Source organism: Arvicola amphibius, chromosome 7 (genome assembly GCF_903992535.2).
Source record: "Arvicola amphibius chromosome 7, mArvAmp1.2, whole genome shotgun sequence".
Taxonomy (NCBI): Eukaryota; Metazoa; Chordata; class Mammalia; order Rodentia; family Cricetidae; genus Arvicola; species Arvicola amphibius.
In genome coordinates this window covers 15,806,717-15,823,308 of record NC_052053.1, presented here as the reverse complement: position 1 = coordinate 15,823,308, position 16,592 = coordinate 15,806,717, and the positions used below count along the sequence as shown (strand labels likewise).

Below are 16,592 nucleotides of genomic sequence, written 5' to 3'. Positions count from 1 at the left end.
CCAGGACTGCCAAGTACCTCACTACCCTTCCTTTTAAACTAGGGATCTTATAGAATTTTCACGCCAAAGACAGGGAAGTCAAGGCCAAGGAAAATCAAGATGATCCCTAAACATGCACCAGGAAAAGAAGACAGAATGGTAAAAACGCTTTACACAGAAAATTGTGTGCACGTGTGCGCGTGGGCACAACAAACAACTGAGGTCAGTTGAGTGGAAAACGGGGTGGAAGTGGAAGGCTTTCTGTGAGACTCAAGGACGTGATCAGGAGAACAGGAAGTGTTTCTGGCCTCCTGCTATAAAGAGCAAATGCACTTTATAAATGAGCTGGAGTCTAACCTGTGCACCTGTCAGCACCTCTCCGGATGAGAGGTGGGGTGCAGACAATAGCCCAAGGATACTTGAAGATGAGTATGAGACAGGAGAGCAGTCATCTTTAGGAAGCAAAACAGCCAGGACAACATTTCTAGGCCTTCCCTAGGTGATGCTTAAGAACTTAGCATTCTCCTTTTACTCTGCGAAATTCTGAGATGGAGAGTTGTCATTGTTTGAAAGAAAATGACAAATTAAGGCCTAAAGTCAAGAAGCCAGGATCTACATGTAGTGGTCACACCAGCAATCTTAGTGCTTGGGAAGCAGAGGCAGGAAGGTAATGAGTTAAAGCCCTGAGCTATATATTAAAACTCAGTCAAAAACAAAACAAAAAATCCAATAATAATAATAATAATAATAATAATGCAGAAAGACCCAAGGCATGTGAGAAGACATGACTGGAAATTAAAATCCCTCAGGGTTCTAGCTGCTTCCTGTCCGAGATAAGGCAAAATGGGATTTGAGATATACATCACCGTGACGTGGAATAAAATATTTTTAAGGGAAGAAAATAAAGTCATGGCCTGAACAGATTCTTCATCTTCTCAGCCTGATAGACATCCACAGGGGAAGCCTGTGCTACATTAAGCAGCCTACACAGGGTCCATTTTGCTGGAGGGTAGAGTATACAGTTAGAAACTCAGTATTAAGAAGCTTGGCCTTTATTAGGCAGAAACTGTTTTTATTTCCTTTTTGCTTTCTTTCTTTTTTCATTTATCTGTCCTCATGTTTGTTTTTGTTTGGAAGGCACTCTTGAGCACAATCAGAAAGTTAATCATGAAGCAGAGTGGACTGGAGAACAGCCACACAGCCTCAACCCTTGTGGGACAAAACAAACTACAGGTGAGGAACGCTGAGAGGGAGCAACAGTCTTCCCCAAAGGTCAGCCCTGAAAACATACGCACACAAGTAGCATTATGTAGACTGAGCAGATTATATTTAGGAATATTTTTTAAAGGAGAAAAAACAAAGGAAGCTGGACTAGAGAGATGGTTCAGTGGTTAAGAGCACTGGTTGCTCTTTCAGAGGAGCTAGCTTCAATTCCCAGCACCCACATGGTGGCGCATTGCCATATGTAACTTCAGCTCCAAGAGATCTGCCACCCTATTCTGGCCTCCTTGTGCACCAGGCATGTACACTGTACACAGACATACATGCAGGCAAAACATCAATACACAGAAAATAATCATTTTATAAAACTCGATCCAGGAATGTGTGGCTGAGCCAAGAGAATCATGAGTTTGAGGTCAGCCTGGACTACTCAGTGAAACCGGAAATGAAAGGCAAAAAATCAATGGAAAAGAAAGGAAGGGGAGAGGTTCCAGTGCTGTGGGAGAACAAGGGGAAGCTCTTGAGATGAAGTCAACATTGTAGGAAGGAGGTGGCACACAAACCCCAGCCTGCAGAGACTGGGGGAACAGGCGAAATGTGCAGCAAAGATAGAAAAACAAAGCACAGAGCGAACGGTCCCTTGCGGATATTCCGAGAGATGCCAGTGGAGCTCTGACAGCTTTTAGTCACCTCTGGGTGGCATTCTGGATATGTGGTAAGAAGCCCCTGGGCTAGACTCCAACAACACCCAAGGAATAGATCCAGGCCCCTCTGTGCCCACTATTAGAAGGCTTGTCAGGCACTTGCAGATCCCAACACGATCCCTTTCACCAAAAGGAAACTTTGGCTTCCCTGTGTAGCTGCATCTTTCTGCAGCTAGAAAGATGCCTAAGATACATATAAGCTTCTATAACGTGAACACAATAATAACCACATAAAACTGAAGCCGTTACACCCCAGAACTCTGGAGAGGTCAGACACTTATGGAGGGGGGTGTAGGGTACTCATTCTTGTCTAAATGAAAAATTGCTTAAAACTATTCTAAAGCATCAGTGAAATACATTTTTAGAAGAATGGTTTTTTGAAAAGTCGAAGCCTTGAAGTTAGCATTCAATTACTGTGGAGGCCCTAAAATGTGGGTCTATTTCCACCTTGTCTGATGGTCAGAGAGTTGGAGGCTACTCAAAGTGACTGACAAGCGTATTGCATGTCCCAACTCAGGATGCAACTGCTTGATGCATGTCCCAACTCAGGATGCTTTTGACATTAAGATAGCTCCATTCAGTCCTAACAGATGGTCAGGAGATGCAAGCATACTTCTGCTCCTTCTTTTGTAACTATGAGGTCACCTGGGGAGGGGTGGCCTTCAGGATAGAGATCTAGAGCAGCTTCACTACCTAGACAACAGAATGCTCATGATTTGATGTCTTAGAGTAATAAAGTGATTGACTGTGTGAGATATCCTTTGTATCATGTTAATAAAGTCTTTTGTTACCTTCTCTCTGCCCCGCCCCCCCATCCAGTTTTGCTTGATATAAAAGCTATAGAAAATTAAATGCAGGTAATTTCAGTAATCACTGGAATGCCCTTCTGGTACTATTCTATGGTTTCCATTCTGTTATTCTTCATACATCTCCATATTCTTTACTTATATTTCTAAATTCCCACACCCCTACCCTGGTAAGAGGTGTTTTGTCGAGGCTGGTCCACATCAGTTACTTGGTCCTGGGTGTGTTGAGATACAGTATCCAAAGTACAACTGTCAGCTTCATTTATATCACACACAATTCTGGCTCCTATCAGCTCTCTCTACACCAGTAAACAGGAAGGCAAGCAAGAAAACATCTCTTTCTAAATCTGCAGAATATAATATATTATATATTATATATATTATATATTATATATTAAGAATATAATAATATTCTTAATTATTAACATATGATACTAACTTTAAAACCAAATAACCAAACCAATGGCTGCCCATTAGAATTTATATATAGTATAATGAAATCCATCATAATTACAAATAATTTAGAGTAAATACATATATAATTACATGCCATTTTGAAAATCTAAAACCTAGAACTGAAAAAACAACTGTAGAAAATCAAAATTTAGTGGATATAAAATAAACTGGAAAAGGATTATGGGTCCTTTTATGAAAAATGAATTAAATCCCGTAGATATTCAACCAACCTTTATGACAAAATTTGGGGTTGGAAAACAGTTTATTCAATAAAGACTGGGGCCTGGGCTGGGGCCTGCACTGCAAGCAGTGGCATAAAACTATCCAGGCACAGCGGGGCACACCTGTAACCCTAGAAGTGGCCTGCAGAGGGTGAAGGGCATGACAAGTGGAGCTCACTGACCAGCCAGGCTAGAGGAGTCAGCTTTAGGTTCTGTGAGAAACCGTGTCTCAAAAGAACAAGCAGAGAGAAACTGAGGAACGGCACGTGATCTCCAGCCTCTACGAGCACATGAACATTCGAGAACATTGTTCCACATCACACAGACCAAACATGTTTCTAATCTCACCGTTTCCAAGTAGGTTTGAAGTTGAGTATTCCTTTTCATAAAAACCCAAAGGAAAGTAATACAGCTATTTCACCTCTCCAGCATTAAACCTTGCAGGCATTCAGTCTCTAACCTTCTTGGGGGGCAGGGAGCCGCTGCATGCCAAACTGACATTTTAAGAGCCCCATGCTGTTTCCACACCTAAACCTGCATCAGCAACCTGTGGTAACAGGAAGGAAGACCCACGGCCAGAGGGGTGATCGGATAATCTCCAAACTGAAGCCAGAGTGTGCAGGAACCTCCTTGCCGTTTCCTCATGGTTTTCTGAGTTGGGGGACAATCTTTGGGGGATGGGGTGGATGGAGCTTACCTTCTTGGCTCTCTGGGCTATGTCTGGCGTTCTTGTCAGCAGCTTCTCAATCAGGTACTCTCTGTTCTGCAAAACAAATGACCCCGACAGTTGAGCGCCTAGCTGGATGCCCACAGGTTCACAGCAATTTCAAAACAGCAGATTGACTTGGAGGTGTTAAGCATGTTACCTTGGCTTTCTGGAAGAATTTGCATTTTAAAAGTTCTGCTGCTGTGGGCCTGAAAGATCAATAATAAATTAGAGTTGAAACAATCACCACATAATAAAAATACTGCCTTGATGCTACGGCTTAACCTTAGAGCATTTCTGGAAGACTGACCTTAAGGCAAGCAAAACCAACAACCAAGTCAATCACAAGCTGGCACCAAATAAAGCAGGGCCTGTTTCCTAGCTCTTTCTAAATCCCTCTCCTGCAGAACACATAAACTCCTGTGAGTTAATGTGTGGGCACAATCAGCTTTCCAGCCTTCATTCTTATACTTCAGTATGTCAACTTGGGAGATTTTAAAGGCTGGCAGAGCAACTTCTGAGAGCAAAATTCCTATGTAATTACGAAGCCATACAAACTGCAATATGACCCTGTCAAAGGACAACAGAGTCCGCTGTGTTCTGTGAATCCCAAGGAGCAGCAACTACAGAAAGGGGCTCACAGATCTTACGGGCCAGCTCAGGCCGCACAGGACTGAAATAACTGCTTCAAGAGTGTAGGCACCACTGTTTAAAAAAAATCAAATGGCATGGCCATTAATAAAATGCAAGCCCACGCAAAAGCATTTCTGGATATGTCTAATTCCTTATGTTGTCATATAACTTGTTTCTCCATGCTGTATCACACATAAACTCAAAAGTTAGGTTCAGAAGGCTCAAAAGAGGTTCCATCATGCATCTAAATGCTGATGAGATAGCTCATAAAATTAGACATTTAGAATCATTTCAGACTGCGTATTTCGGGGATCCATAACTGGTAGAGTCCATAAATACTCAAGTTCAGAAGACTCTGAAACTCAAAACACATTGTAGATCTGGCCTGCTCAAGCTGTGCTTTCAAAGACATAGTCAGGCTCCTCACTGCGGCAGCACAGAGGTGGCAACCATTAGGCTAGCCCACTATTAGGGATGCTAAGTTTAACTGATTGGTCCCCAGGTTCCAAAGCTCAGCACTGGAAGGTCTGCTTTCCCCCACTACAATTAGCCAGTGTCCCACTGAGCGAGGTCTTGGCACTGAATGGATATCCTGTTGCTGAAAACTTTCCCCTGGGGTTTACCATCTTGGACTTATATATTTCATGGGAGGTAGCCGAACATTGATTTCCTACTTTTACCATACTTTCTCTGTTCAACTGACAATCGTCCGTAAAGAATAGCTTCCTCTGTCATTAATTCCTTAATTAGAAACCCATTTCATCAGCTTTCTCTATTTGTATCTGTAGAAGAGGGGGAAAGAGGAGAAAAGCCGCCCTAATACTCATCCATATAAGCTAAAGATGGAGGTCAACGGGCGAGCACTCGCTGAGCATCCAAAACGCTAAGTCTTACACTAAGAAAAGGAAAGAAAGGCGGTGGGAGGGAAAGGAAGAAGGGAGGAGGAGGGGCAGAGGGAGGGCAGGTTGTAAGATAGATAATCTGCTAGACACGGAGCCCCTCATCTTCCAAGAGGAAAAAGTAGGAGAGATGAGGGAATGGCTGTAGATCAAAATAGACTTAAAATCTAAAGCTAAACGCAGCTCACTGCCCTTAGTGAGCACTGGGTTTGAAAGAAAGTAGCAAAAAATTACAAAAGACATTTAGAGATAGATCTGCAAATTCACTACATAGGAGACACCTGTAAGAAATCCTGCTCATTTTCTTCAGTGTGGAAAGACAACCATTATTATGCAGAAGCAAGGCCTTACTTATTAGGAAGAAACACGCGGTGAAGTGTTGTCTGTTACTGTCAAAGAATTCAGTAAATAAAATGTGCATAATACAAAGGATGGGAAATGCTCATAATGCCGGAATAGGCGAGACTGAAGTAAACATGGAGTTACTGCTCACACTGTTCTCCATGTTTTTAAATTCTTATAATATCAATTTGGAAGGGCGAAGAAAGCATCATAGGACATGACTATCCGCAAAGGCTAGCTAAAGTACAAAGAGGGTTATACTGGAGGGAGGGAGGGTATAACTGTAGACATTGTCCTTGTGCCTAAAACGATAGAAGGCTTCTGCTGAGAGGCTTCCCCAAGAGGCCCACAGAGTCTAGACTCCAGGAGAACTGAGAACTTCCGCAAACACAGGCAAGTGCCGTCGGCCTATGTCTACAAAGTCATCAACTGTATTTCTGTGCAAGGAAGATTTGTATTCTGATTGTTACCACTTCCTTCAAATTTTAAGAATATTAGCTGCAGGCATCTCTCCAAGAAGCCCGAGTCAAGCAGCTACGACAACAGTTGATAACTGATAACTGCTTTGAGTCAGTAAGGGTCTAGATGACGGGAGGGCCGTATCACTTGGTAAATTCATTAAATGCATGAGCTTATAGCTTGTTTAAAAGCCAAAAAAAAATGTGAAGATGAAAAAAGACCTAGCCATTCTACATGATGCACTGGTTACTATTTTGCTGTTTATTCGTCCTGCTCATCATCAGCCTGTGTTACCTATCCTACGAAGAGCGTGCTCCTGAAAGCAATAAATCAACCTTCGTGATCCCAAACCATCTAAGGCTGTCTCCTCTATGATCCCAAATCTTCTGGGGCTGTCTTCATCAACCTTACACACTTTCCCCTTCAACCGTGATGGCATTCTCATCTGTCTTCCGTTCGTTCACAGCAAAGCATACCCTGGGCTTTTCCTGAAATTGTTTCTTCAAAATATTTCATAACCAAGTAGCCCACCTTGCTCATGAGTCAAGAAACAATTTAGATGCCACCATCTTCGGGAACTCTCTCCCAGCATCTATGAGTAGAATTCACACTCCGGATTTGGTGCTAAGTATGTTTTCCCACTCTTCTCTATTTATTTCAATCTATGCTCCCTCTCCGGTAACTCCGCTTTATCGTGTTAGGAGCCCTTCTGAGGCAAAGAGCCTGTAGATTTCATTTTTATATTCCTGATGCCCAGCGCAGCACAGCAAACTACTACAGCTCAGTTTCACACCCCAGCATGAAGTGAAGGCAGTGCAGGTAGACATTTGGGCCAGCACTGTAACTCCCGTGGCTAAGTTTAGCCAGCACTGAAGCGTCTGCTCCGCACCGTGAGGAAGAGAGGGAAAAGCAGGAAAAAAAAAATGAGGCTCAGGCAGCAAAACAAAGAGGAGGACATGGTACAGGTGGGGACCCAAAATGATGTGCCTTCTCCTCAGTACCTCTCATTCTCTTCTGCAGACCAAAGGTCAAATGTTAAACCTAGGTGGAGAGAAGGTTGTGGAATGATGGACTGACCTTGAGACATGGGATTGGAAAATTCTTTCCCTTTCTGAGAAAGGTCATTTCTATGGCAACCAAAAAAAAAAAAAAAAGCATATTGTAGAAAAACCCTTTTCTCCCACTGCGCTCCACCCTATCCTCCATCCCTTCATCACAAAGAAACCATCAGGTAAGGGGGAAAATGGCTTTAAAAGCCCACGTTCTTTTTTATGATTTTGTTTTGTTTCCTTTGGGGACCTTGTTTTTGTTTTTAATAGGCACAACTGTTAAGTTTCAAGGCACGCTAATTCAATACAGAGAACAGTTGAAGAGTGTTACTGGGTCCGTTTATACTGAAGTCAGCTCAAGTGTTTCCAGCTTGGGGGTAAAGTGCGCTAAGCTACCTCCATAGGAAAGCAGGGGATGGAGAACGAGGAGAAATGAGGACGACGAACGGGTGTATGAGAGAAGCAGAGGTGCCTGGCTCCCTTCTGAACTCAGGTTTGCATGCCTGGCTACTTATTCATTGCCATTTTCTCCAACGGAAACCACAACGGCATGCCTACTGTGGAGCCGTAGACGCTGCCTGTCTTTAGCTGAGGTCTGCTGGAGCAGGGGATCTTCCCCGCCACCTCTCACCAGGCTGCCAAATACCGCCCAGCCATGTAACAGGTAGTATAAATAGAAACACTGTTTCCCAAGAAGTGCTACAGTGCTACCAGTAGCCAGAATAGTCCAGGCTATGAACACTGACTGATTCTGAAATCCTTAAAAAACGATGCAGAGTTCTGCAAAACCTCTCAATGGATTCATCTGATACATATGGATGGGCCAAAGTCCGCTGAGACCTAAAGTGGATCTCAAAGGATTCAGGTTGAGTATTATACAGTCTAAAGAGCTCTAACTACATGCTTTAATAAATTCTAACCGCTTCCTGACCTCCGGCAGAACTGCTTTGCACAGTCCTCCCTCCCTCGGCAAAGCGATAGTCCAGTCTAACTCATGGCTGGTGCATTCATCTATGCAACATCCACTCTCTTAGTGCTCAGTCAGCGCCGGCTCTTTTTATAGGTTGCCATCATTGGGGAATGTGTAGTCTATAAGATCAAGGCTCATTTTATTAGGAAATAGTAGAGCACTCTGCTATGCAAATATAAGCAACTCTGCCTGAGCTAATGCAAAGCACACACCTCCCGGAGGCACGGGCTCCGATACCTCAGGTCCATGTCACACAAGGAAAGCACAGAGTCCGGCATGCGAGCTTGGGACTGAATCTATGTCCTGGTTATTCTGCCGCTCGGCTTGTCACTGGCTGCTCAAGTCTCTTAGCAGCGCCAGGGCTTTGGTGCCTACTAACCGCACTAAGATCACAGAGAGATGAGCTGCATGCAGGTAGCACATATTCACAAAAATGACCAACGTTTGCCTTCAACGCCTTAACCCACTTGGATCTGGTTTCCTTCCTGACATTCTCTTCAGAGGATTGCAATCACCTCCGAACAGCAAACTCCCGTGAGTCTCCAGATATAGAGACGAGTACACAAGTCCTTCTAAAATTTTGAATTTGTTATGTAAATCAAACAAAATACACAGTGTAATAAATAGTGCTAAAAATATTGAGCCGGGCGGTGGTGGCGCACGCCTTTAATCCCAGCACTCGGGAGGCAGAGGCAGGCGGATCTCTGTGAGTTCGAGGCCAGCCTGGTCTACAAGAGCTAGTTCCAGGACAGGCTCTAAAAAAGCTGCAGAGAAACCCTGTCTCGAAAAACCAAAAAAAAAAAAAAAAATATTAAATAGCTATAGCATTGGCATACTGTGATGAGCATGGAAAACTCACAGCAACTCTCCCCGCCAGGGTGGAGGCAGTGGTGAATGGCAGTCTCTACTGGCCGAGCTCTGAAGCCAGCCCCAGGCGCTCTGCTACCTGCCCTGGGCCATTTCATGGCAGCCTCAGAGCAATCCTCTGAAATGGGGGTTGCTAGACACATTACAGAGACAAGGAAATTAAGTCACGAGAATGAGGCTAAAATAGAGCCAGGAATCCAATCCAATATTGAGAAACAGCAGAAAGAGAATGAAAAGAAAAGAAGTAACAGAAATAGCAGAAAGTCTTACCCAGCCTGAAAAGAGCAGAAGGGCAGGTGGAATTAAAATCACTCTGAGCGGCCATCGTTTTTGCAAGTCTCTCGTGTGTGGAGATGCTATTTGTATATTTCAAACTGAACGTGTTTTTAATTCCATGTTCTATAAAGGTAAATTCAACAATATGCTTTATCCTCTCCTCACAATTCATGAGGAGTTTTGCTTCCCCCAAACTCCTCACATGTGCTCTTCAATGCCCGTGTCTCTTCGTTGGGAGAGCGAGCCGCTGGGGAAGCGGATGCAACAGTACTCGTCTCTAACTCATCTGCTAGAGAACGGTTGTACAGTTAGAGAGAAGCATGCACAAGGCCTTCAGCTACTCACACACGCCTAGCAGCACAGAGGGAGTGCCCTGAGGGAAAGGCTCCCTGCAGGGATGGATGCACAAGCCTGAGGCTGCCTTATCCAGACCCCCAGACCCTCTCTCCTCCTCCTCCCACCACAGCTGTCTCATAGACACACACAGAGGAAATCAGTATCTGAACTCAACAGTGAATAGAACCCGGAAAAGGCTTTAGTTTATTAAGAAACAAAAATGGTCTGTTAAATACACTGCACACAAATCTAAATTATTTTGAGCAAATCACCAACTGTCACGAATAGCACTACCTCTCTACCCTAAAGAACTGTTTTTTTTTTTTTCTGAGTTGTGTGCCATTACTCAGCACAGCCACTAGGTGGATCTCAACTCGTTCCAGAATCCCGAAGGTTGTCAGTCAAGTCCCAGAACTAACCAGAAACACAGAGACAACTCCCACCAGGTGTGGAAGCTCTACCAGTTCTCGGCAGTGACAAATTTCCCCTTGTGGTAATGACGCCAAATGCAAGGGAAGGCTAAGCAGATGCTGAAGAACGAAAGTAACATCTAAGAGCCTTCCCACCAAGAGGAGGGTGGAGAAGTGACCCCAGGGAAAGGTCAGGCAACAGATGGAGAGAAAATAATCCCTATAAACCAAACATCAGGACAAGAGAAATGTCAAGCACAAACGGTCTGTGGGGATCATTTGCAAGAAATAATTTAAAGATTTGCAACAGCAAATAATCACAAACTATCACAGCAACTGTGCTAAAGCCAAAGAAGCACCGCCTAACCTGGCCGTGACACTATATAACAGTTAAAAAGCTCAGTAAGTTGCTTAAAGAATTCACGACACAAAATACACCAATGCCTTCTAACAATAGGGATCCATCACCAGATGGGAGACTGTTCAAAGAAAAGTTGTTATTATTATTTTTCTTTGAGCTAAGTAGAAAATCAGAGGCTTGGGTGACCTATGATAGACAGAGTACTTTCCAGGTCTGTTGGGGAAGTGGCACGTGCAACTACGCCTCTACAAGGAGCAAGGCTCGTCTGTGATTTGCACCACTTCAATTGTACTTTAAGAGACTCTGGGTTCCATTGTCAGGTGCCAGGGGTATTTCGAAGTCCCAGGATTAAAAAGGAATAAAGAGATTCAAAGAGTTGTATCAGTACAGGGCAGTAACATAAGAACGTGGAGGAAACATTTGCTTCCGCTGACGTGATTAATCTTTCTAGGTAAGCTTTTCCCTGCTGATAATCTTTTAAACAGCCCACACAACTTTTTCTGCAGCTAAAAGGAAGCTCATGCAAAATTCACTACCTTGGCCTGGTTCAGACTGGAGCTAGCCGGATGTTCCCCTCCTGAGAGGTCAGCACAACCTAAGAGTGCTGGGAACTAGCCCAGCTGCCCTCACCACCAGCAGGGCCTTCTGAGCTGTGCTTGGCTCCCTTTCCTTTGGTGACAGTGTCTACACCTCGGGGGCAAGAGCAATTCTTCCTCCTTCTCTCCCCTTGTTCTACGCTGGTTTCTCTCTCCATGGACTCGGTCTTCCTCTGACGACAACAAGGGGCCAAGGCAAGGTAACCTTTTCACATCCACAGGCACAGTTTCGTCAAGATTCAGAGCGGGGCCTTAGGTCCCCAACTGGGTCCCCCATACCTTTTGGAAGGATCTTTCTGAAGACACAGTGAAAGCAACTTTCGGAAGGACTTGCCATATTTTTTCATCATTTCTTTATCCTCTACTCCGGTTTCCAAAGTGGGCGGGTCATTTTGCAAAGTCAACATTAGCACCTGCAGCCAAAAGAAAGGCGGAGATGGTCTCTGCTGGGTATGAGTGGCAATGGAATTTTTAGTTTTTTCTTTCACAAAAGGATCAAAGTCCTTCTTTGACTGGGGTACCAACATGCTTTTCCCATAATTAATGCTCCTAAACTTGAGTCCTGAAAGGATCCATTTGTCTTTGCAAATCTGCCCACACCCTCCTGAAGCATGGTGCTTCTCATGGGCAGGACTTAGGAAATTTGGTCTGTGTGTTAAGAATGGTCTCTCAGAGCCACAGGGAAATAATTTTCTGGGAAGTGGCTCTCACGGGACCTCAGGGAACACTTGCTGCAGAGCAGGCTGGTTGGGAAAGAGTGGTAGACGGGAGAGAAAAGGACAGTCAAGCGTGCAGGCCATTCGTAAGTACAGAACCCGCTGTACTCAGGGCTCCTGCAACACATTAGCAACCCTAAAAATAAAACCACACCATCCCGGGCGGTAACGTGATTTCTCTGAAAGAGAAAACAAAATAAGAAAAGTGCCAAAGGGGCCTGGTAAAAGTTGAAAGAATGAGAGGCTGACGGTCACGATATAATTATGAGTTACAAAAAAAGTTACAATCATATCAAAAGCCTGTGCTACATGGCAGGGGACAAAACAAGCCATGGTCAAAAGGAAATAATTCAAGTCTCTCACACCAAGGGAATTATTTACGGCAAAAGCGAGCAGGGTGAGTGCATAGCGCGCTGGTGCCCTACAAAATGAATAAACACCCTTAATGCACAAATCAGCCCTAATTTATGCAAATTCTATACATGTCAAGACTCCTTTCAGACATGTGAATAGATGAACGATAAACGTCATCGCTGTCTGTGGAGGACGACAGCCAAGAGGAGAATGTGAGTTACTGTGAACTCCTGAACAAAAGGCCTGCTGGACTTCCGGCTGGGATTAACAAGGGCCTCTTCAGATTCAGGTGGAAAAAATAAGTAGAGACAGGGAGATGGAGAGACACAAAAAGTAAAAAATAAAAATTTAAAAATGGATAAAAGACAAAGTCCTCCGAGTTTCTCTAGTATTTTTTTCCATAAAATCTCTTCTATGGCTTAAACTTCAGTTTCAAACTTTCTGCTAAAAACGATCATAGAGATGAAGAGATGTGCATATGTGCGTTAAGTATATCATTGGCATCTTTACTCTATTAAACATTTCTACAGAAATAGAACAGGGCAGGGGTGTAGCTCAGCAGCACTGCCTGCTCAGAACAACTGAAGTCCTGGGCACAATCGACAAAAATAATTTAAAAGAAAAATCAGAAATGAACACCACCAAAACATCAGCAGAGATTATTTGTGGCTGGTGAAGTCGTGGGTGACTATTCTTCCTTGCTATTCTTATTTGTACTTCCAAGTTTTCTACAATAAGAAAGTACGTTTGGGAGGCAGGGGTTGGAAAATAACCAGGTTTCAAACTAAAACCTCACATTTCCTTAGCATGTGCTCCTCCCCTAAGCTCTCCCCTTTGCCCACTGTCTAAGCCAGCATAACCAGGAAACCTTATTGTCATCATATTCTAATCCTTTTAAACTTTCTAAAAATTAAAACAGGAAAAAATAAAAACACGCATAGACTAGAGCTTTGGTAAAAATGTCTTCGTCCTTTCCGGCGAACAATCAATTGCAGCCTTAAAAGAAAACCTGGTGGGGAGGATTAAAAATGCTGTGACCATTTCAGAGGTAGAGCAAATCTAAGAACAACAAAAACCTGAAAATAGTACCCAAAGTATATGTTGCTTCCAAACACTCTGACTCATTCATCTCGGATGAGCCACAACAACACACGCTGTGAGCAGGCTGAAAATGGTATAGACTGTCTTTATTTAAAGAGAAAGAGAAAAAGCAGCCTGCAATCCATCTGCAAACATAACAGCCCTCCGATACATTCTCAGATTCTGCCGAGAGACCTGAGACTGTCCTGCTCTTTCGGAGGCAGAGCCGTGAATCTGTCCAGCTCTGCACGGAGTCACAAAGCGGAGCACTGTGCTACCTCTGCTAATTCGGGGCATGAGAACATGAGTCAGCCTTCCATTTGGCTGCATTCCTCTGCTAACTCCCACAAGTCTAAGAGGAAAATAAGCATGTTCAGGAGAACCAGAGAACCCATCGGAGTTCCAACCCGACCAGTCACCCTGGCAGCCATTACTTTCATTGGAGGGTATTTGTGGTAGGGCGCTGCTCCGGTTGCCAATTCAATGGCAGTTATCCCAAAGCTCCACATGTCGGCCTTGAAGTCGTAGCCTCTCACCTGAGGGGAAAGATAGAGAAAGGACATTCACAAGGAGGTCACGGGCAGGCTCGTCACACGTCACTACTTTCAAGGTGCAGGTACATTCTACTGCAATGATTGAAATGTCAGTCACAGCACCTCAGACGTGTGGTATGCTGCTAATTAGACATACACTATGTAGATATATCAATGCGATGTATTACATTACTACTACAATCAAGGAAGGTAACATTTTTTTTTTACCTGTTCCATGACTTCAGGGGCCATCCAACATGGGGTACCAACAAATGTTTTTCTGACTTTATTCCGTGTCACGTCACCACCCGTTGCTAAGAATGCACTTACCCCAAAATCTGGAAAGAGAAAAAGAATTCGACCTTATTTTATGCGCTGCCTGGTTTATAAATTCGGATCGCAACCCCACCTCTCCCTGGTGGGCTTTAGGACGGTGACGATAGCTGCGACCACATTCGTGGAGCTTTCTCGGAAGGAAGCCAGGGCTGCCCTGCCATCTGCCATCTGCCGTCTACACTGCAGAAGCGACAGTAGGGGTAATGGGGCCAGCAAGTCCACCAAACCATAGAACGTTTTCCACTAGAAAGCTACCAAAAGCCACTATTATTTTTAAAAATACCATACCATTGAAAGCATAAACATATTTCATCCAAAGCCCTGAATATAAAATGTCTTGGCTTTCGTCTGAGTATTTTTTTCTTAATCACTAGACAGAATACAACTTAAGCAAATAAGAGGAGAATGCAGTATAGTTATTTTTATACTTTTCTTGTGATTTTTCTAGCCCATTTAATTCTAAGTTACAAATGTTTTAAAAGTTAGGTTTTTAAAGAAAAAAAAGGGAATCCATTCCGTATCGCCATGTCCTAGACTAACAGTATATAGTAATATCTTGGCCAAAATCCTAAAAGCAAAGCCACATGCCAGGTGCACAAACCCCACAGGAGGCCTAGAGTTATCCTTCTGCCACCACCACAGAGGAAAGAATGAGTCGGCGAACACTGGGTGTCTCAAAGTTTGCTTCCAGGATGGTTTTCGTTAAGTGCAGATTGAACGGTATGTGGAATTAAACTAACCTCTTACTTTATTTCTTTTATTATTGCGTGTGTACATGCATGCATGTGTCTGTGACATTCATGTATGTACATGCACGTGAGTGTACCGAAGTGGGCATGATGTACTTGTGGAGGTCAGAGGTCGGTCTTCCAGAGTTGGTTCTCTCCTTGCACCGTACTGAAGTGTCTCTTGCTGTTTCTGCAGCGCTGCACGCTGCAGCCTAGCCAGCTCACCAACTTGCCGGCGTTTCTCCACCTCCCACCTTGCCACTGGAACACTGGGCTTACTGAAGCCCTCTATAGTATCGAGCTCTTCTACACAAGTTCAGGGGATCAAACTCAGATCCTTCAGGCTTGTGTGGCCAGCACTTTACCCACTGAGTCACCTCAGTGGCCAAAAACATAATCCTCTTCCGAATACTCATTACATGTTAGAAATCCGGTATGTGAGATTAATTTGCTTTGCTGTACATGCATATAGACAAATAATTTCTGTAGTGGACAGTGAAGAGTTGCTGCTTATTAATGCAAGCATCCTCATCTATATTTTGGCATATAGAGTGAGAGTTGTTTGTAAGTTAAAAAACCAACTGCTCTGGACTACAATATTTCTTGGTAACAGCCACACCAAGTATCCCTGGAGAGTGAAGTGGTAGTCGCAAAGGTCAGGTGCAGCGGTATGTGCCCTTAATCCCAACAGTTGGGAGGCAAAGGCCACCCAGGGCTACACAGCCAGTCCAAGGCCAGCCAGGACTACATAGTAAGTACCTGGTCTGACAACCAAGGGAGGTACCAACACACAGCACAATGCAGGATTCTATGCAGGATGATTGATACAACACAGCCCTGACATAATGCTCTTCCGCTGGTCCCCTTGGTTGACTGTTATCATCCGAGCAATTACAAAGAACGTCCTCAAGCACAAACCTACACTGAAAGCATATGGGGGTTTGCTTTAGATCGGCACAGGAGTGATTGAGTAGTCCTGGAACCAGGCCCATAATTGGGAATATATGCTGACTTTATTTACAGTTAAACATATTCAGTTCCCAACAGGACACTGGTTACAAGTAAACAAAAGGAAAATGGAAAGATGGCGTCTTTGCTCCAGCTGCTACTTGCATGTTAGTATTGAACAAAAGTTTTATTTAAAAGTGCCACACGATTTTATTTGCATGCATGGATCCGACTCTCCAATTCCTGGGTTGACTGCACTGTATTAGCTCCCGGAGGAATCAGGGAGCTGTCAAATGCCTACTGCCCATGGCTGCAGGATGTGACTCTCCTCACTCTTTTAAAAACAGAAATCTCAACTTAATTTGCACTTCCCAAATGAAGTTCAAAAAGAGAAATCAACACTCTATTTTGATTAAAATGATATTGTAATATGATAACACTAAATAAATATATACTGTTGATAAATAATGATGTGGACAAAGGCTTTTGATTTGAGGAGAAATCCGGCTCTCACACTAACGACATTTAAAGATAGTCAATTATAGCTATTACCTTTCGATTCCTCAAAATTCTACCTGCTTACAGGATATGGGAAAAGCTGGGGAA

The 16,592-nt window shown here is 43.7% G+C and overlaps 1 protein-coding gene across 1 annotated transcript in view; it reads right to left on the bottom strand.

Annotated features, from left to right (window-relative positions):
• Stk39 (serine/threonine kinase 39) overlaps positions 1 to 16,592 on the bottom strand; it is a 256,946-nt gene that overhangs the window by 139,139 nt on the left and 101,215 nt on the right. The window contains exons 6-10 of the mRNA XM_038337065.1: positions 14,203 to 14,312; positions 13,876 to 13,977; positions 11,571 to 11,704; positions 4,254 to 4,302; positions 4,085 to 4,150 (exon numbers count right to left, since the gene is read on the bottom strand). Of these exons, the coding sequence (XP_038192993.1) occupies positions 4,085 to 4,150; positions 4,254 to 4,302; positions 11,571 to 11,704; positions 13,876 to 13,977; positions 14,203 to 14,312 (461 nt within the window). The remainder of the gene's footprint in view (positions 1 to 4,084; positions 4,151 to 4,253; positions 4,303 to 11,570; positions 11,705 to 13,875; positions 13,978 to 14,202; positions 14,313 to 16,592) is intronic.